Here is a 21,729-nt window from a genome sequence, read left to right on the forward strand (position 1 = left end):
AGTTCAGGAAAGTGGTTGCTTCATTTAGTTTTTTTATTAAATTAATTTAGAAAAATGTTTAGAGCATTTTATTGTTCGTTCAATATAAGTTTTTTTTTTTTAAGCAACAACCAAGCAGCCAGCGACAGACAGTGAGTTGATCATAGCCTGTGTTTGATCAGTTTTGCCTTCTCAAATCATCACGACTTGCCTACAATAAAATCTATAGGCCTAAAAGGGTTCAAGTATAAAACAATGTTAATTTCAACAATAAACTAATATAAAAGTGTTTATATTCACCGCCTGTGTTTTATCCTATTGGTAATTATTGTAAAATAAAGGCTAAAACGCTTGTGTTTTCTGAGTCAGTGTCGCAAGGATGAAGTTGCCAATCGCCATTTCCTCTTTGGACGCTTTTAGAGAGAAATTAATCTTTACAGACTACATAATGAAATAGTTTTTGTTTTTGATTTGTTCTATTTCGTTAAGTAATAATTTAAAGCTTTCTATAAATACATGTATCTTGTCTGTGAATTATGTATTCGCTGAGTTTTGCTGAGAATAACTCCTATTGAGATGACATGAGGGGTCATGTTTGTTTTCAACGTTTCAAGCACCATTTGCAACGTTTTGTTGATATTGTGAGTGCACACAAATAAAAGTAGACCCTTTACAGTTTCGAATAATGTATTACTCGTACCTTTATGAGCAAAAATAACGGAATATTTTAAATTGTTTCCACTGCAAAAATGCAAGTGATTGTGCTGGCGCCTCCATGTCCTGCAAAGAGGCTCTCCGTACAAACGATTGCATTTGTGCCTAATAGCGCACATTTATATTATTTTAACGTTGAAATTAACATTGTTTTATACTTTAACTCTTTTAGGCCTAGATCTATATTTATTTTAGGCAAGTCGTGATTATCTGAGAAGGCAAAATTGATCAAACACAATATGATCAACTCATTCTCTGCCGCTTGCCGCTTGGTCGTTACTTTAAAAATCAAAAACTTATATTTAACGAACGAAAAAATGCTCCAAACGTTTTTTCTAAATTAACTTAATAAAAACGAAACGAAATATAATCACTTTGCGTTACATACAAAACTAGACTATTTTAATAGCTGAAACAATACACAGTTTCGTGAGAAGAGGGGAAAAAGACGTCGGGTTTGGGTCGGATTGGGGCCCATTACTGAATTCTGATAAACTCGGGCCAGCATCTAGGGCTAGGGCCTGGATTTGTAATTATTATAATTATTATAGACTAAATAAATGGGTGCACTTAAGACAGTAAACTGTTTATTATAATGAATGCTTTATTTTTAAATAACCTTTTACAGCTTTAGAAATGTGTTATACTATTCATTCTGAACACGTAGACTAATCTTGGCGATTTTATTATAAGCTTTTCACCCAGAGTTAGATGCATGCTTCACTGTTAGGCTAATGTTATTATTAAATAAGCAAATCCCAAACCCTTGGGAACTGATTGCGAAAGCGTGCGCACTGTTTATGAATTTGTGGGTAGGGATTCAAAATCCGAAGGCACGGTTTACAAAATCTGAGCGCACAGATTGGAAATTCGCGGGTACGGTTTGTTATTCCGTGGGCACGATTTATTAAACCGAGGGAACAGTTTAAGAATTCGTGAATACGGTTTATAAACTCAGGGGACAATTTGCAAAACCTTCGCCACGGATTGATTATTTTTCTCCTGCAGGTGACGCTGCGGGCTCCGTATGTTTACGCCCGTCTCAAGTGAAAGTGGCAGCAGAGAGCTTCCGGTGTACTAAAACGCGCTTTGTTCAAAAAAACTTTAATTTTTCGATTTGGTTTTGTTGACTTTTTAATATCTGCATTTGAACGACGTGTAATGAAAACAAAATTGAAAATATGAATGAAATTCGTTTTTGTGTTCCCGAGAAAATGTAAATATTGCATAAACCAATCATTTATTCGTTTGTTTGTTTTGAAAACAAAAACGAGAAAACCAATTATACGTAGGTACCCGGTCCTTGAACACAACTGAATTTTCAAATTGCAGATTTTCTAATAGACGTGTTTTTAAACAGCAGATTTTTGTTCTGATTTCTAAGACTTCAAATATTCCGTTTTTAAAAATTAACACTTCAGGTTTTCAAGATAAAAAAAAAAATTTGGAATATCAAATTCAGTGTTCCAAATTCAAAGCGCAGAAATTCAGATCGTACAGAAAGAAGGTCAAAGGTTATGCAGAGCGTAGAGTAGATGATCTACGAAAAGTCGAACGAAGCATTTACTGTGACCGAGAGGGGGCATGTTTGGTCAAAGACTATAAGGATCGCTCATGTGTCGTCATCATGACGTATTCTCAGTGGGGAACGCAAAGCATTTTGGGAATCCGCGGCACAAACATTAGGCGCCAGACTTGATTGCATGGAGGGAAGAGTTCAAGATGCCGTCTACCTGCTGTGTTATATACTGCAATAGTCGTTCTCACGATAGAAGTGGATTAAAGCTTAAGAACGGAATATCCTTTTATCGTTTTCCAGCGTGGAAAAATAATTGTACAAGCCATGTTTTAGAGGTGACAAAAATGCGACGAATGGCATGGATAACCGCAGTAAGGAGACCCAATTTGTTTCTGTGATCAAAGCTGAATTTTCAGCATCATTACTCCAGTCTTCAGTGTTTGATCCTTAAGAAATCACTCTAATATGACGATCTGATGATCAAGAAACATTTATGATTATCAGTGTTGAAATGAACATCTTTGATGAATAGAAAGTTCAAAAGAACGTCCTTTATTTTAAATCTAAAGCTTTGTAACATTAAACACTACTGGTCAAAAGTTTGGGGTCAGTAAGAATTTTATTTTATTTTTTGGGGAAAGAAATAAAATAAATCAATATTTTTATTCATCAAGTTAAACTGATTAAAAGTTACAGTAAAGACATTTATAATGTTAGAAAATATTCTATTTTAAATGAATGCTGTTCTTTTGAACTTTCTATTCATCAAAGAATTTTAAGAAAATTTTGTACACAACAGTTTTCAACATTTATAATCATAAATGTTTCTTGAGCATCAAATCGTCATATTAAACTGATTTCTGAAAGATCATGTGACACTGAAGACTGGAGTAATGATGCTGAAAATTCAGCTTTGATCAAGAAATAAATTAAACTTTACTATATATTCACATAGAAAACAGCCGTTTTAAATTGGAATAATATTTCACAATATTACTGTTTTTTAAATTGTTTTTATCAAATAAATGCAGCCTTGGTGAGCAGAAGATACTTCTTTTAAAAACATTAAAGACTTTGCTGGATAAAATTGTGGTTGTGTGCTGTGCTTTGACCAATATGTGTCCAAGTATTGTTGTGAAGCCATCGTGTTAGAATTATACACCATGCTCACATCTAATATGTAAAAAAAAAAATTGTTTTCCAAAAGATTTTGTAATGTCTCTTCTCACACGTAACGTTAATGATTTTTAGCCATCTCTGTAAATAAAATACACAAAGACTGAATGAAATTCTGTCTCAATTACAAACTCAATTACATAACTTGAATAGTAGTAACAACCAACTTAATTTCAGTTTCTTTACATATTTAACATGTTAATACATTTAGATCAAAACATTTACATTATAAAGAATCCATAGAAAAGAACTGGAAATGTATGAGGGTAGGTTGTGGGTGATAAGTTACAGACATGTGCAAGCATCGCACTGCCATGACTCTTCTCTGGCTGGTGCGCTGCTGAGTCCCACGCAACCTAAATGGAACCACTAATAAGGACAGTTCTGATTATCGCAACTTCGTGTGTGTATGCACTAACACTTAATATCATATAGTTGTATATATATATGGGTGCTGGAAGTTGGGCAACAGTTTGACGTCCCTTGACCAGTCGCTCTGCTCGTAAGGATCCAGTCCTTTGATTCCCTTTATTTTCTCGTCATATCTCGTTTTTGCATAAGGATTTAGTTTTAGGCGGTATGGTCCGACAATGTTTTCTTTAGCTCGCTGCATTTTATAGGATTATATTCTGTTTTCACGTTAATTTTTCATTATTTTCATGCCAGATTACTAGCCTGCTATGCCAGCCGGGCCAAACATACCCATAATTCTTTGCGTTCTGAAGAGGTTGCCGCCCATTTGATCACATGTCTGAGCGATCTCTATAGAATACCCAAGACATGTCACTCAAATGTTTTGAATGGGGAAAAATGCAACGTTCATTATGGCCGCGAAGCCCCGCCTTCTTAGTGAATCGTTGATTAGTAAAGTCCGTAGTAAAATAAGCGTTTTTGGAGCACAATGAACCATATTTATGAGGCAGTTCTTGTTGGATTTCTTTGAAGATTTAAAATATGAAATTTAATCGTAAGCTTGGTGAACAGTTTTGGAGAATTTGATGTTTCCCCATTCAAACAGATAGGAGCTGCACTTGCCTGCCCGAGAGGGTACGTGGGTACGTGATAATATGTCGTGGGAAAGTCATATTAACTCGTGGGAGCGTGATAATACGCCATGGCCACAAGATATTATCTCGTGGGAACGTCATATTAACTCGTGGGAGTATGATATGTCATGGCAACAAGATCATTTTGTGGAGATAATGACATGCAGGAATCGCCGCGCGGCTGCCGCCTTCTCTTGTAGTGGAAGCGTTTTGTGCAGTTGAGGTGGTGTTCGCGACGCGGTCGCAGTGCGGACGCTGCCGCTCACAAATAAAAAATGATCTTTGGTTGCGCCTGCTGCGAAGCACCGTGTTCGTGGAAGCGGCAGGATTTTGGGTGCAAGAACACCACTTGCGCATCGCCACCGTGCCGCATCCATTGAAAATGAACTAGACACTCGCAAATGCCGCATCCCGTGTGAAAAGGCCTGAAGTGATTTGTGCTGTTTTGGGAAAGACATTGCTATAGTTGCAAACAACAAGATCACATTTGATTTCATTAAAAGTAAACAAAACATAACAGAGATGTATTATATGTGTTCTTCTATTTATAATCCCTATTCATGGGACTATGTCTTCATGTCAGGCACATCTCTGTAAATTTTCTTTGATTGATCATACTAGGAGAATTCCATTACATGATCGTCGTTTTCAACACTACTGACAAATGTTCTATTTGCTGTTAAAAATCTGGTTAAAGGACATAACATTTTTATCTCTGGCGGCGCCTGACGCAATTGGCTCCATCACTCTCTCCTGGATGCTGCACACTGGTGATGGTTGAGGAGAGATCCCCCATATGATTGTAAAGCGCTTTGGGTGTATGGCAATACACAATTAAAGCGCTATATAAATGTATCATTCATTCATTCATTCATTCATTCAAAGAGACATAAGTGGCAGTATTTTGGGTGCAGGAGCACCGCTTGCCCTTTAACGGATCGTTTCTTTATATTTCATATTTGTATATTATTATTATTATTAAACAGTAGGCTAATACAATATGCCTAATTTTATAATAATTATATTAACTGGTTAGGGCTATATTTATGGGCTATATTTATTGTGTTATATGCTTATTTCCCTTTCAGTTCGTGTAGTGCTTTAATTAACTCTCTGTATAATTATGCTAGTATTATTAATATGCTAAAATATTTTGCAAATACTGTAAACGCCTGACAATTATGCCTATTAAGTTTTTACTTTTTTATGTATTTACCCCAGTTTGTGACGATAAATGAGCATGTTTGTGTTCAGTGTGTTTAAACTGAAACTGCGTTAATGATTTATTCCTTATAAATAAAATGTAATAGTTTATCAATAAGCCGAAAGGAAATATATTATATTCACCCTTTAATCTACACTTCCAGTAAAAATTCCTCGTCGGCAAAACTATTCAGATGTTTGTTTGTAGTCTAATTTGCGCGCGTTGGGGAGTCACTCTCCAAACTTCGGGTATTAAAATTGCCTTTGAATGCGCGTGTGCGTTTTGCTTTCAGTTTTGTTTTACACAAAGCCGACTCATAAAGAAGTGCATATAAGCGTATAACTATGTATACACTGCCATTTTGTGGCCATGGCGTATTATCACGTACCCACGAGTTAAAATGTTGTGGCCATGACAAACTAGCCTAAGTGAACCAAACATGCCCCCTCTCGGTCACAGTAAATGCATCGTTTGACTTTCGTAGATCATCTACTCTTCCCTGTGCATAAGATGAACTTCTTTCTTCTTTCTTTACGATCTGAATTTCTGCGCTTTGAATTTTGAACACTGAATTTGATGTTACAATTTTTTTTTTATCTTGAAAACCTGAAGTTGTCATTTTTAAAAACTGAATATTTGAAGTGTTAGAAATCATAACAAAATCTGCTGTTTAAAAACACGTCTATTAGAAAATCTGCGATGTGTTCAATTTCAAATGTTGAATATTCAAGTTTAAAAAAATCGAATTCAGAACTATGTTAAATGCCATATAATATTCAGTTTTGTACAATTCAAATTCAAAAAGTATTGTCATAATATAAGCTCCATATTTCTGTGAATGGATAAAAAACCCAAATAATTAATATAGTCCCAGGCAATTTCAGAAAGTAAACATATGTTTTATGAATGTGAACAGATTGCATGTAATTACATTCTTGTCAAAATATTTAAAGGCAGGGTAGGTGATTTGGTTCAAAACATTTTTTGTTATTTGTTATTAAATTCAGAAGAATTGTGGCAATGTCTCCAAGATGCTTTAAGAGGCCTACCTGCAAAGCTACCTGAAAAGCTATGCACATAAACCTAGGCTGTTTTAAACGCAAAGGATGGTCACACCAAATGTTGATTTAATTTAGTTAGTAGAAGTTAATTGACAAAGAAAATCTATTTATGACATTATTTTTGAAAGCATCCTCATTTTACAGAATTTTTACACAAGTCCCTAAAATGTTTAACAGAACTGTATAGCTTTGCAGGAAAGTTTTTTTAATCATCTTGGAGACATTGCCCCAGTTCGTCTGTCTCAGTTTTTTCTGTTTCTTCATGTGATTCCAGACAGACTGGATAATGATGAGATCAGATCTCTGTGTGGAGCACAGGCTGTTTTCAGACTCCTTGTGCAAACAAGAATCTCACTGGATTTTTACAGTAAATGGCAAAATGCACTACAGCAAAAGATAGAAATAACTGACTTAAAATCCATTTCTTATCTGGGAAAAATACTAATGTCCTAATAAAATTGGCTACCACTGTATATCAGCTGTGGAAGGCGCAGGACCATACAATTTTTGTACAATCATATCTCTGTAGTGTAAATATTACACTATATTCAGTGCGGTTTTGCTGACTGTAATCTAATATATGATGTTTATGGAAAGAGAATTTACATGTTTTGTTTTATTTTTTACATCTTTTGTCTTCACATTTATAAATATTTTAAGTACAGCGATTATGGGGAAGTTACACTTATCAGCATTGCTACAGAAGAATGCATATTATTAAAAGCATTAAAATTGTTGTGTAAAAAATAAAATTTCAAGCTTTAAATGCACAATATGATTTTATACATGCTTTATACATGCTACATGTCATATATATAGCTCATATATATACACACAGTGTACATGCATGCATCGACCAACATAAAAAACAAACATCATTCCAGCCATTTAAACTTGCAAATGAATACAGCTGATTAAACCTAACAGTGCAATATAAAGTATGCATTTATAAACTTTAGTTAATTAAAACACATCATCAATTCACACTTGAATGCAAGCTTGAGTGTACTCGCAGCTTAGGTTAGAAGATTTTGTTTGACTATTTGTATTTGATGGTGTGGTTGTGCTTTTTGTCTTCCTCCACCAGATCAGAGAACGAATCTGCTTTCTGCATTGAGACGAGCCGTAGTAGTAGAGCAGAGGATCTAGAAAAACACTTGCGCTTCCCAAACACACAGCCATCAGGTAGTATTTCCCCTCCTCACTGCTGCCTCCGGTGGCTAAACGAACACAGTGGTACAACAAGATGCCATTTGTTGGTGCAAAGCACACCACAAACTCCATCAGCACAGCTATAGCCATAATCACTGCTCTCCTTCGCTTGTCTGACGATGAGGTTGCTAAGTGATTAGACTTGGTAGTGAGCACATATATGATAGTAGAGTAACTCACTAAGGTGACCACCAGAGGCAAGAAGAAGTAGAGGCAGGAGAGGATGGAGAACAGGTATGCATACAGCTGTGTGTGATACAGCACGTCGTGGCAGGTGACGCCAACATCCTTTATCTTGAATGTTTGTGTTATAGAAAGTAGTGGCACAGTACCAGTGAACGCCAACAGCCAGACTAGCACACATACGCATGTGGCTTTCTTTGTGCTCCTCCAGGTCAGAGAGGCGATGGGAAACACCACGGCCAGCAGTCTGTCCACACTCATGCTCATCATCAGCAGTATGGAGCAGTACATGTAGCAGTAGTAAGCTGCACTGAGCACACGACACGCCGCCTCACCGAACACCCAATCTGAAGCGTTCAGGTGGTAGTGGATCTTCAGAGGCAGCAGCAGGGTGAAGAGCAGGTCCACACACGCCAGGTGAGACATGTAGATCACTGCTGGTTTCTTCTCTCGAATCTTACAGGTGAACGTCACCAAGGCCAAAGCATTCAGGGGTAAACTAATGAGGAAGATGATGATGTAGAATGAGGGCATGACGCGTGTGACCATTGGGCCTTTGAGGAAGTCAACAGACTTGTCTGAGATGTTGTACGCATCCTGTGCTTTCTTGTTGCAATTCAGTTCATTCAGATCAGTGCCGTTACATGGCTGGTCTTCGAGAATATGTATAATGATGGGATCTGTAAACAAACATGCCAAAATAAATAAATAAAGAAAAAACAGCAACATTAGCTATGAAACTTCTTAACACCACATGACAAATTTAGATGAACAGATGGCATTTATAAATGGTAAATCTGTTATTCTATACCCTAGGTAAACGGAATCCTGGGTTACCTTGCTTCAAGTTTCACACTGCTCATAGTTGACCCCGTGTTAGCAAATTAATGATGACTAATCGTGTTATATGGTAAGTGCCTGTTTCACACTGTACATTCATTTCATTTAGAGTAAAAAATACTGAATCAATGTTTTCTGGGTGACTTCTAGAGTCATCTGAGATTCCAGAATATTCAAAATATCGCTAAATCCTCTAAATACTAACTGTAATTAATTTCACATGACACGGACAGCGTTTAGATGTTACACATTGTTTTTTGAGGTCTGTGAAATTTACCTGCAAACTTTGGTATGGAAGCGATTATGTATGAGTCTACGGAAAAGTTTTTTACAGGATAGCCTCCAAAATAGTCTCCGGAATTATTTCCATATGGCATCCCAAATGAAAAGGAATCATTTTTTGTTGTCTCATTGGTCTCTGCCGTAACAATGAAGGTGCTTTCAGAACCACCTGCAACCAAACAAACAATACATTTATTTTTGATGACAATACCAGACAAATAAACATGACTCTAACATGTTTGCTATGATGAATGTGGGATTTATATAGCAATTTATTGTGTATTGCTGTAGATCAAAAGCGATCATATAGACAGCCATTTTTTGCTGCCCGGGAAGCAGTGGGTTGTTTTGCTCAAGGGTCTCACCTCAGTCTAACTATTGAAGGTGGAAGAGAGCACTGTACATTCACTCCCCCGCCCACAATTCCTCTCAGTACTTAGACTCGAACCTGTGACCTTTGGGTTTAAAGTATTATGCACTTACCATTGGGCCAAAACTGCCCATTACTCATGCTATATAACACAAACATGGAACTTTGACTTTATTATTAGTGCTGGGCAATGATTAATCGCAATTAATCACATTCAAAATAAAGGTTTTTGTGCACATAATATATGTGTGTATTTGTTATGGATATATACAGTATCAGTACACACACATTCATTGATATTTTAAAGAAAAATAATTTGTTTATATGTTAAATTTATTTATAAATAATATAAATTATACATGTAAATATTTTCTAAATATACACTGTATGTGAGTGTATTTATATATAAGTAAGAAATACAAAGTACACACACACAGGTGCTGGTCATATAATTAGAATATCTTCAGTTGATTTATTATTGATATCAGGACAGTTTAGAGCACTTAATGCTACCTGCTGCTGACCAACTTTATGAAGATGCAGATTTCATTTTCCAATAGGACTTGGACACAGCTACCGGTACCTGAAATATATCAATTCACTTCTTGAATGGAATTAGTAAAATAAATTTACTTTTTGAAGATGTTCTAATTATATGACCAGCACCTGTATATTATAAAAATAAAAACTTTTATTTTGGATGCGATTCATTCTAATTAATCATTTGACCGGCACTATTATTATAAAAAAAATATATATTATGGCACTAAACAACACAGTGGCCCAAAATGCAAAAAAACTGTAATTTATTTCCTTAAATTTAATTTATTCAATTATTTAGTAATTTCATTAATTTCATGCAGATTTAGTTTGATTCTGAGCAAAAACAGAAAACAAACTCCTAAAACATGCAGGGTCATAGAAAGCATTGCTAAGAGTCCAGTGTGACATAAATGCAATAAAGTCTCTATGTGTAAAATGTGATTTCAGAAAGTAGCATCACAGCAACACTTTACATTAATTTGTGGATGTCAGTGCATTGTAAATAATTCATATGAACTTTTAGAATGCATTAAAAGTTGAAATAGCATGCAGTACTTGTTTATAAAAAAAAATGAGGATGAGTAAATTATGAAAGTTGTATTTTCTGGGTGCAGTTTAACCTTGTTGTTCCAAGACCTCACTGAATTTAAATTTCAGTTTGAATTGTTTTAAACTGCACGTATATAAATCTGTGTAAAAAGAGAAATATTGCAGTTTTTCTCTACAATTGTAATATGGCATTTAAAGTTAATATGGTAATTGGAGTACCATAAAAGTACCGCATAAAGATGAAGCCACTTCAGATTAAAGTAAAAAAAAAAAATAATACCATAGCAAATTAAAATAATGCCGTAGTACATGAAAAGATTTAAAATAAAATAAAAAATCTTTCTTTAAGCTATATATCACACAATTGAAACCAGCAATCTACACAAAACAAGCTTACTTACATAATATGATACAGTCAAGATTTCAAGTCATAGTTAAACACCACCAGTTGACTGGTTAAAAGTCATACTTCTGTCATGCACAACTACACTTATGTACTTACCGTTAAAGAAGGCAGTGCATACATGCAGAAGTATAAAGGAAAACAAAATAGTTTTGATCCCCATGAGTACTGATCAGGGGTTACTTTCTAACTGTAGATGAATCTCAATACAGGGCTTCTTCTCTCTCTGAGTGCTCTGTCTCTATTGTGAGAAGAGGCTCAGATTTATATATGGTGACATCACTGGACCCTCCACCTTCCTCTATTCATTGCTACAACCTAGAGTGAATTAGAAATTAAGCTGTAATTGACAGACATCACAGCTCCAAATGAGAAATAGATGAATGATGGCTTATTTGAGTGTTCCAGTATTATTTCATAATACAATGCCTTGATATGCCCAATAACCTGCCTTCATACAGTATTCAGAATTAGCAGCTTATTTGGCTGCCAGGACAATTTTGTAATCTTTGTAGTTTATATGATGCAACACATTTTTTATTAAATTTTGTTGCATGCATGCATCTTCATAAACCCTCTTAGAGCGCCTGATTGTACTCGCAGCTCAGGTTAGAGAATTTTGGACTGTTTATACTTATGAGTTTGTCTTTTGTTGACAAAAAAGAGCAAATTTGCTCAATGCATGTGTTTGGTATGACTATTGTCTCTTCAGGCATACTGCACAAAGCAATGGAGTTGAACACATTGTTTTACTACAAGAAGGTCCGCAAAACATATTACACACAGCATAAGTAATAATTCAGTAACATGCTGTAAACAATAGCATTTATATTAAACGATACACACTGAAAACCATAAGGAAATCAAAAGACAATGAATGGGAAATTAGACAATGCATTTCAGGGTCTTGCAGTCTGAAGCATTGCACTCTTCTGACCACGCACTGATGCATGTGGTTAGGACACAAATCTCCTCAGAGTCCAAGTGATGTTGCCTGTAATGAGCAGATCTTGAAACCTAAGAAAACAATTACAGCTTAACTCACAAATCAACCCATAGTGATTACTCTCTCTTTAGTATGAATACGTTAGCCTTAAGGTTATTTGTAAGCTGGTGTGCTCCAAAAAATTAGCTTATACAAGATATGAGCATTCAGAACATACTGTCTCTCATTTCCATTAATATGGATCAACGATTTTGATGTCATAGCGCTGCACTTCAGCTTCTCATCAAAAGTTCTATCCAATCAAACACTCTCTAGAATCCAACATGTCCCACCCCTACACTATAAGAGATGCTGAAGCTGTGGCTGAGAGATCAGTCATTTGTTCACAGTGTTAGTATTTTCTTGTAATTTTTCTGCTTTCTGCATTGAGATGAGCTGTAGTACAGTAGTTGAGCAGAGGGTCCATAAAAACACTTGAGCTTTTCCAAACACACGGCCAATAGGTAAGCCGCATATGATGAGTCTCCCTTGCGGTGGCCTCCATTAGCTAAATGAACACAGTGGAACAACAGGATGCCACTGGTTGGAGCAAAGCACACCACAAACTCAGTCAGCACATAGCCACAGCTCTCCTTCAGTCAACTGAAGGAGCTCAAGTGTTTTATGGACCCTCTGCTCAACTACTAAAGCTCATCTCAATGCAGAAAAAGCAGATCAATTAGCAGAATTGTAATGGTCTGTTTCTTCATGTCATTTCAAACCGACTGGATGATGATGAGATCAGATCTGTGTGGAGCACTGTCAGACTCCTTGTGCAAAACAAAAATCTCACTGGATTATTATAATTAATTATTGTTTGGAAATGTCAACTGATGTTTCCTACTGACACACTACAGCAAAGGATAGAAAAATCATCTGGGAAAAATACTAGTGTTCTAAAAATTTTGGCCACCGCTTTATACCATCTGTGGAATGTGCAGGACCATTCAATGTTTGTCCAATCATATCCCTCTCTGTAAGTAAACATCACACTACGTACATTACACTACACTGTGTATTTATGATGAATGTGTTCTAATATATGATGTTTATGTAAAGAAAAATTTACATTTGTTTTATTTGCTTTGTTTTATTTTTTAACTCTTTTGACATTTATACATATTTAAAAAATACAGCAAATTATAAATGGGGAAGTTACACTTAGCATTGCTACATAAAAATGCATATTGTAAAAAAAACCATGACTATACACATTTTATACGTTTTCAGGCTTTAAAGGCACAATATGATTGTATACATGTTGTAACACACACACACGCACACACACACACGCACACACACACACACACACATATATATATATATATATATATATATAAATACTGTATATATATGCAAAGACCAACATTAAAAAAATAAACATATGATTCCAGTCATTTAAAACTATCAAATGATTACAGATGAATGAACCAGTAAAACAGTGCAATACATACTATGCATTTATAATTTTTACTATATAAAAATCACAATTAATAACTCCTGAATGTGAGCCTGAGTGTACTCGCATCTCAGGTTAGAGGATTTTGTTTAACTGTTTATGTTTGTTGGTGTGGATGTGCTTTTTTTCTTCCTCCACCAAATCAGAGAGCGGATCTGCTTTCTGCATTGAGACGAGCCGTAGTAGTACAGCAGAGGATCTAGAAAAACACTTGTGCTCCCCAAACACACAGCCATAAGGTAGTATTTCCCCTCCTCACTGCTGCCTCCGGTGGATAAACGAACACAGTGGTACAACAAGATGCCATTTGTTGGAGCAAAGCACATTACAAACTCTATCAGCACAGCTATAGTCATAATAACAGCTCTCCTTCGCTTGTTTGAGTATGTTGTTTTCAAGTGATCATTCTTGGTAGTGAGCACATATATGAGAGTAGAGTAACTCACTAAGGTGACAACCAGAGGCAAGAAGAAGTAGAGGCAGGAGAGGATGGAGAACAGGTATGCATATAGCTGTTTGTGATACAGCACGTCGTGGCAGGTGATGCCAACATCCTTTATCTTGAATGTTTGTGTTATAGAAAGTAGTGGCACAGTACCAGTGAACGCCAACAGCCAGACTAGCACACATACGCATGTGGCTTTCTTTGTGCTCCTCCAGGTCAGAGAGGCGATGGGAAACACCACGGCCAGCAGTCTGTCCACACTCATGCTCATCATCAGCAGTATGGAGCAGTACATGTAGCAGTAGTAAGCTGCACTGAGCACACGACACGCCGCCTCACCGAACACCCAATCTGAAGCGTTCAGGTGGTAGTGGATCTTCAGAGGCAGCAGCAGGGTGAAGAGCAGGTCCACACACGCCAGGTGAGACATGTAGATCACTGCTGGTTTCTTCTCTCGAATCTTACAGGTGAATGTCACCAAGGCCAAAGCATTCAGGGGTAAACTAATGAGGAAGATGATGATGTTGAATGAGGGCATGATGCTTGTGACCAGAAGGCCTTTAAGGAAGTCAACAGACTTGTCTGAGATGTTGTATGCATCCTGTGTAGTCTTATTATAATTCACTGCATTCAGATCAGTGCTGTTAGATGGCTGTTCAATTACCCTGATGAGAGTCTTTTGAACTGTAAACAAACATGAAAAAAATGCATAAATAAATACATCTGCTAAACTTATCAACACCACCAGATAAATGTAGTTGAACAGAAGGCTTTTCACACTTGAAACTGTTCCCTCTTAGTCATTGTAAACCCCAGTTAAATGGAATTTTACAATGTGTAAAATAAAAAAAAAACTTGGTATACTGTTGTTGCTTGTAAAAAACAAAATGATGATGCCATGGGTGGAAACAGGCAGATTAATGGGTGGTTACAATAAAATTACCTTCTCAGTGAAATCTGAGCAGCTTTACATGCTTGCAGAGAAAGGCTTTCCCCAAAAAAGTTGCTGGGTTTTTGTTGTTGTTGTTGTTGTTTTTATACGTTTTCTGGGATGGTAGATACACCAGTGATCTAATTCTAGTAATCTAATGTAATCTAATTATTTTAAAATTACAGCTATTCTTAACGTTCTAATGTGCATATTTGTGGTGTCAACCCTGCTGAAAAACAAAACAAAACAATAGAACCATTCCATGTCAAATCAACCAAATTTTTAAAACTTCCCTGGCTCAAATGTTTGATTTCAATACTTTTTCTGAGGGAAGATAGACACGTATAGTGATGAAAGCCAAAATATTAAATGTAATGGATGAATATTTACTGATTATTTACTATTGACTATTATGTAGAGGGGTGGTCGAGATTGAGTCAAGTTACAGGGGGCTACAAATGAAAATGAAAGATGGCAGCATCACAATGTTATTTTTAGACAGAGATTGGTAGTTCTATTACAATCAATTTTAGCAATCTTTGTTGCATTATGTGCCAATGGTGACCTTTAAAAATGGATAAACAGCACTTTTCAAGCTTTTCTCCATAGTTTGCATGCCTGTAAATATTAAAGATATCTTAACGCTATTTGTCTTAACAAAATTTCCCTCTGTTTCTATGAGAATCAGTTCCATAGATATTGAAATTTCAATGTTCAGGAATGAATTGTTGAAACCAACACATTTTCATGGGTCAAAAACAAATAACGGTCTGTTTGCCAAAATATGATACCTCTTTTCCTTTAAAAGGAATGTCTGAAGAACAAGTAATGTTAAAACTAGAGATGAATTGACATTATGCATAGCACTTCCCTTTGGGATAACAAATTGACTCTGTAGTAATGATCACACAACACATGTAGGGCTCAGATGTTACAAACAGCTTCTTGCAGTCTGGAAACTTTACCTACTATATATTCGATCATTTTTGATATTTGAAAATAGTCATTTTTTTCCACATAGGTCACTGTGGAGTTGCGTTTGGAGCCTTCTGTAACCAAACAAACAATACATTAGTTCTGATGGCATTACCAGACAAATAAAGGCAATTGTGACGCATTTGCTATAAGCGGGCTTGAATAGCAAGTTTATCTTAACTCCAGTCAAAGCTCAGGACCATCTTCTGTAAATAGTACAGTTGGAGCAAGTATGTTTTACACATATGAACTGACTTGCATGCAATGGCATACTTGCCAAAAAATCATGTACGACTAGACAACTGTTACACGTCCCTTATGCTTTTAATCATCTAAAACAACAGATGCAAGGTGTAAACTTAGAACTTAACCTTATGCGATTAAAAAAGCAGACAACTTTTGTTCATCTTAGTCTTTTAATGAAACCTGAGAGGTTTCTGTCCCTCCATTGAAAGTCAATGCAACTAAACATTGGAAGATTCAAAAAGCTCATAAATGCATTGTAAAACTAACCCATGTGAATTGAGCAGTTTAATCCAAGTCTTGTGAAGTCTTGTGATTTTTTTTTTTTTTTACTTTGACTTTATTATCTAAGGTCTTTAGGGTTTGGAACAACATGACAGCAAAAACATAGTAGGCCGCACCTCTACCCGTTGACCATGAACCGAATTCATCAGACATCTGTGTTGAAGACTCGTCGTCATCAATTAGCTCATCAGTCTGTTCAAAGCTGCTTAAAGAGCTCTCTGTATCCAAACAAACAAACCAAAACACCATTAGTGAAAACACAAAAGCTACTTAAGGGAATTGGGTTTTATTTGCAAAGAGGCCTTTATGGCGATGTCTATCTAAATCATTCCTGTGAGCACTAATAGCACCTTGAAATCATCGCAACTGCATATCATTTAGCAATTCTGAGGAAAAAACAGAGAACAAACTCCTAAGAAGGCATTGCTAAGAGTCCAGTGTTCAGAAGAAATGACCATATGATGTGATCTAAATGCAGGCACTTTATGTAAAATATAATGTCAGAAAGTGGCATAACCGCAACCATTCATATTAATTTGTGGATGTCACTGCATTATACATAATACATATAAACTTCTAACATGCATATTAAAAAGTTAAAGTGGCATACGTTACTTGTCACTGACATTCAAAGGGATGGTTAACCTAAAAATAAAAACAATCTGACAAATATTTGGAAGAAATTTTTTTTTTACTACTGTTGACTTTTTTTGCAAGGACAAAAAATTATAACATTTTTCAAAATATCTATTTTTTTCCACAGAAGAAAGAATTAATTTATTAAACCATTCTTTAAGTGCAATTTATCCTTCTTGTACCAAGACTTACTACAAATATTACAAAAAAACACTATAGTATATGAAAAGCCAGTTTAAAGTAAAACATATTTTTTTAAGCTATCACACAATTGAAGTCCGCAGTCTACACAAAACAAGCTTCCTTGCACATAATTTGATAAAGTCAAGGTTACATCTGTATAGTTAAATATCATCAGAAGACTGCAATTAAAAGTCAATCATCTGTCATGCGCAACTGCACTGATGCACTTACCGTTAAACATGGCAGTGCATGCATGGAGAAGTATAATGGAAAACAAGAGAGTCTTGACCCCCATGAGTAGCAATCAGTGATCACTTCCTAACTGACAAATCTTCTTCACTCTTTGAGTGCTCAGTCTGTTTTTTAGGGTGAGGTTCTTATTTATATATGGTGACATCACTGGACTCTCCACCCTCCACTGGGCCAAAATTCATTACTATTGTTCATTACTATTGACATCACAGCTCCGAATGACAGATAGATGAATTATGGTTTATTTGGGCATTTTTACCTAAAGATCCATCATGATTTCATTATAAAGTCCTAAAGACCTGTCTTCATACATAGTATTTTCAGTTTATTTGTAGCTGCCAGGATGACTGTAGTTTTTTTTTTTTTTTGTCTGTATGATAATCAATACATTTAAATTGCTTAATTAATCCAATTTTGTTGTTCTTTAGTGCATAATCATTCCTTAAGGTTGCTTCAGCACCGAAAGCAGTCTGCATACGCACATCTTAATAAACCTTCTTCATCACTGACAATCAATATGATGCATTGGCTGCAAGTAAATATTACTATTTAGTGCATGTTTGTTGGCTGTAATCTAAAAGAAGTCTCATGTTTTGTTTTATTTTTACACATTGTAAGTACAGTAGATTATACATGGGAAAGTTACACTTATCATCAATGTAACAGAATGCATATTGCAACAAAAACATGACTAAAAAAACTGCATGCATTTCAATTTTGTGTTAAAAACAATGTTTCAAGCTTTAAAGGCACAACATGATTGTATTTATGCTATATATGTACATACATATGCAAATAAATACATATAATTAAAAAATGTAAAAGTCATTTAAAGGGGTCATCAGATGCAAAACTAACTTTTACATGTTGTTTGAACATTAATGTGTGTTGGCAGTTTGTGTACACAGCCACCCTACAATGATAAAAATCCACCCAGTGGTATTTTTTTAATCTTTAAAAGTAATATCCCCTTTTTAAAATCAGGTCATTCTCAGCTTCTTGTCGGTGTGAAGACAGAGGCAGAGAGAGGCGGGGCGAGCAGAGCTCATTTGCATTTATTCCATGGAATGTCTGGATAATGGCTTCTGATTGGCTGGCAGGTATGCAGTAAAATCGTTTAATGCACAGGTAGTTCCAAATCATTTTATTCACCGTTCTATATTAATGCGCTGCTTTAATTGATGCATGCAAACGCAGAGAGAGAGAGAGGTCGGAGATTGCATTGTGCTGCGCACATACATAAACTTCTTGTTCGCGCTTGCCCGCGATTCTTATTAAAACAGCCTAGAGCTGCGTGTCATAACTGACGAAAATAACCGTCTTTTTTATCCATACGGTCAAATTTTGCGCTGCAAATATCAATCCTAGTTTTAATTTGTCTATAACTTGGCAACTTGTCTATAACTTGGCAAATGACCATGGAATAAGCGGGATAAAAAAGGATTTAAAATGCACTTCGTGGAGGCACACACCCTCCGTTTCGCTTTGGGCGGTTATTAGCCTCCACCTTGTGCATTTAAAATCCTTTAATGCATGGCAAGCCGTTGATTATTCCTTACTTAAAGGAACCGTATGTAAGAAATTTATGCCAGTTAATCATAAAATGGCCCTGACATGTCACTAGACATTAAGAAATCATGTTCATTTCAAATACTTATATCACTGACAACAGTGGTCCGGCCAGGATATTGTCATTTAAAAGTGAGAGTTGCAGCCCTCAACTGATGTTATTGTTGTCATTTTGTGTTTTGGTCTGAGGCGCCACCCTCCAGCTATCTACCAATCACGCAGTCAGTAGAGTTTCGTGAGACGGGTTGCCAGCTCTGTTACAGCTACTGCTATATGGACGTGTCGGATAAAACATGTATAACGTTACGAAACGTAAAAGACCTCGTTATGAATCCGAAATACGTCGTGACAAAGTCCGAAATAAAAAAAGGATTTGTATAGGATATGCCTTTGAAAGATGGAGACGGCTGAAAACGGAGAAGAATTTGAAGATAGACGCCATCGTTGGTAATTTTCTCCTGGACAAGTAAGATTCATCTATGTTTGGCTAACTTTGCTTCCGTACACAGTGGATTTCCCACGGTCGCCCGTGCTAAATGCGTTCATAAAAAGCTTTATATCGCACCACTAGCAGGGTATGAAAACAGTCTATGTTCCGACTGAAATGTGGTATTACAGTACATCTTTACGAAATATTTGGCTAATCGCCATCTGTAAATTTTTGCGATACATAATTACTTCGCAAAACATCTCTTGTGAAGCATAAACATAATTAACAGAAGAAAAACAAATTTCTGTGTAGGACTCGTCACTTGCCATTGGAAGCTCCTTGTAGCAGCCTACTCCTGTAGCTTAGCTGGCAACTTCGAGTCAGGGGGGAGCGGGAGGGGATACACCTTTCTACAGTATTTTGAAAGTGATTGCAGTACCAGTTTTGGCCTGCAATCCTACATACGGTTCCTTTAACACCCTGCAGTAAAATGAGTTTTTGCAGAGCTGATTTTGACAAGGTAAAAGGGTGTTTTTTTTTACACTACTATTGAGAATTTTAAACCAAAGTATATTATAGACTTTTCATTAAGACCCTATAGAATCATATGAACTTGTGGAAAATGGGCATTCGATAACCCCTTTAAGTCATTTAAAACTGGCAATTGAATACAGTTAAAACAGCAATTAATCTTTAATTTTAGCAGAAAAAAAATCACCATCAGTTCACACCTGAATGCGACCCTGAGTGTACTCGCAGCTCAGGTTAGAGGATTTTGTTTGGCTGTTTGTGTTTGATGGTGTGATTGTGCCTTTGGTCTTCCTCCACCAGATCAGAGAGCGGATCTGCTTTCTGCATTGAGACGAGCCGTAGTAGTACAGCAGAGGATCTAGAAAAACACTTGCGCTTCCCAAACACACAGCCATCAGGTAGTATTTCCCCTCCTCACTGCTGCCTCCGGTGGCTAAACGAACACAGTGGTACAACAAGATGCCATTTGTTGGTGCAAAACACATTACAAACTCCATCAGCACAGCTACAGTCATAATCACAGCTCTCCTTCGCTTGTCTGAGTATGTTGTTTTCAAGTGATCATTCTTGGTGGTGAGCACATATATGATAGTAGAGTAACTCACTAAGGTGACAACCAGAGGCAAGAAGAAGTAGAGGCAGGAGAGGATGGAGAACAGATATGCATACAGCTGTGTGTGATGCAGAACGTCGTGGCAGGTGACGCCAACATCCTTTATCTTGAATGTTTGTTGTATGGAGAGAAGTGGCACAGTACCAGCGAACGCCAGCAGCCAGACCAAGGTACATATGTATGTGGCTTTCCTTGTGCTCCTCCAGGTCAGAGAGGCGATGGGAAACACCACGGCCAGCAGTCTGTCCACACTCATGCTCATCATCAGCAGTATGGAGCAGTACATGTAGCAGTAGTAAGCTGCACTGAGCACACGACACGCCGCCTCACCGAACACCCAATCTGAAGAGTTCATCTGGTAGTGGATCTTCAGAGGCAGCAGCAGGGTGAAGAGCAGGTCCACACACGCCAGGTGAGACATGTAGATCACCGCTGGTTTCTTCTCTCGAATCCTACAGATGAACGTCATCAAGGCCAAAGCATTTAGGGGTAAACTAATGAGAAAGATGATGATGTAGAATGAGGGCATGACACGTGTGACCATTGGGCCTTTGAGGAAGAGAACAGCATCATCTGTGATATTATATGCGTCCTGTGTAGTCTCGTTGCATTGATTTCTATCCATATCGGTGCTGTTACATGGCTGTCTAAAAGGAATAATTTTTTCAATGACACTGACAATCCGGGGTATTGGATCTGTAAACAAACATGCAATAAATAAATAAATAGGAAATGAAAACAACAACTTTAAAACTTCTCAACACAATTAGACAAATATAGAACGGAGGGCATTTCACTGAAATAGTTAACTTATAAACCCCTGGTAAATTCAATTCAATTCAAGTTTCACACTGCTCATAATTTACATAGGCTTAATAAATAAATACTGGCTATTCTTAAGTGGACGTTCACGTTGTACATTCCTAAACACTGGGTGAACATTCTAATCATTCTAGTCTACACAATATGCATAGCACTTCCTTTTGGAATAATAATTTTATTATGAACTGTAATGATCACACAACACAGATGTTACAAACTGCTTCTGGAGGTCTGGAAACTTTACCTGAAAACATTGGTATGGAATCAATTAAGAATGAGATTCCAGAAT

The 21,729-nt window shown here is 36.5% G+C and overlaps 2 protein-coding genes and 1 pseudogene across 2 annotated transcripts; all 3 read right to left on the reverse strand.

Annotated features, from left to right (window-relative positions):
- Positions 1-7,680: 7,680 nt before the first annotated feature.
- LOC141292080 (proteinase-activated receptor 1-like) lies at positions 7,681-9,727 on the reverse strand. Its single transcript, XM_073824043.1, has 3 exons — positions 9,700-9,727; positions 9,212-9,385; positions 7,681-8,774 (listed from the first exon to the last, which is right to left on the reverse strand). Exons 1-3 carry the CDS (start codon positions 9,725-9,727, stop codon positions 7,681-7,683), a joined length of 1,296 nt encoding a protein of 431 aa, XP_073680144.1.
- Positions 9,728-13,539: 3,812 nt separating this feature from the next.
- LOC141292081 (proteinase-activated receptor 1-like) lies at positions 13,540-17,518 on the reverse strand (annotated as a pseudogene).
- A 2,681-nt stretch (positions 17,519-20,199) lies between these two features.
- Positions 20,200-21,560, reverse strand: LOC141292082 (proteinase-activated receptor 1-like). The gene is made up of 2 exons (XM_073824044.1): positions 21,506-21,560; positions 20,200-21,314 (listed from the first exon to the last, which is right to left on the reverse strand). The coding sequence occupies exons 1-2, from the start codon at positions 21,558-21,560 to the stop codon at positions 20,200-20,202; spliced, it is 1,170 nt and encodes a 389-aa protein (XP_073680145.1).
- Positions 21,561-21,729: the final 169 nt, after the last annotated feature.

The sequence above is a fragment of the Garra rufa genome, chromosome 19 (genome assembly GCF_049309525.1).
Source record: "Garra rufa chromosome 19, GarRuf1.0, whole genome shotgun sequence".
NCBI lineage: Eukaryota > Metazoa > Chordata > Actinopteri > Cypriniformes > Cyprinidae > Garra > Garra rufa.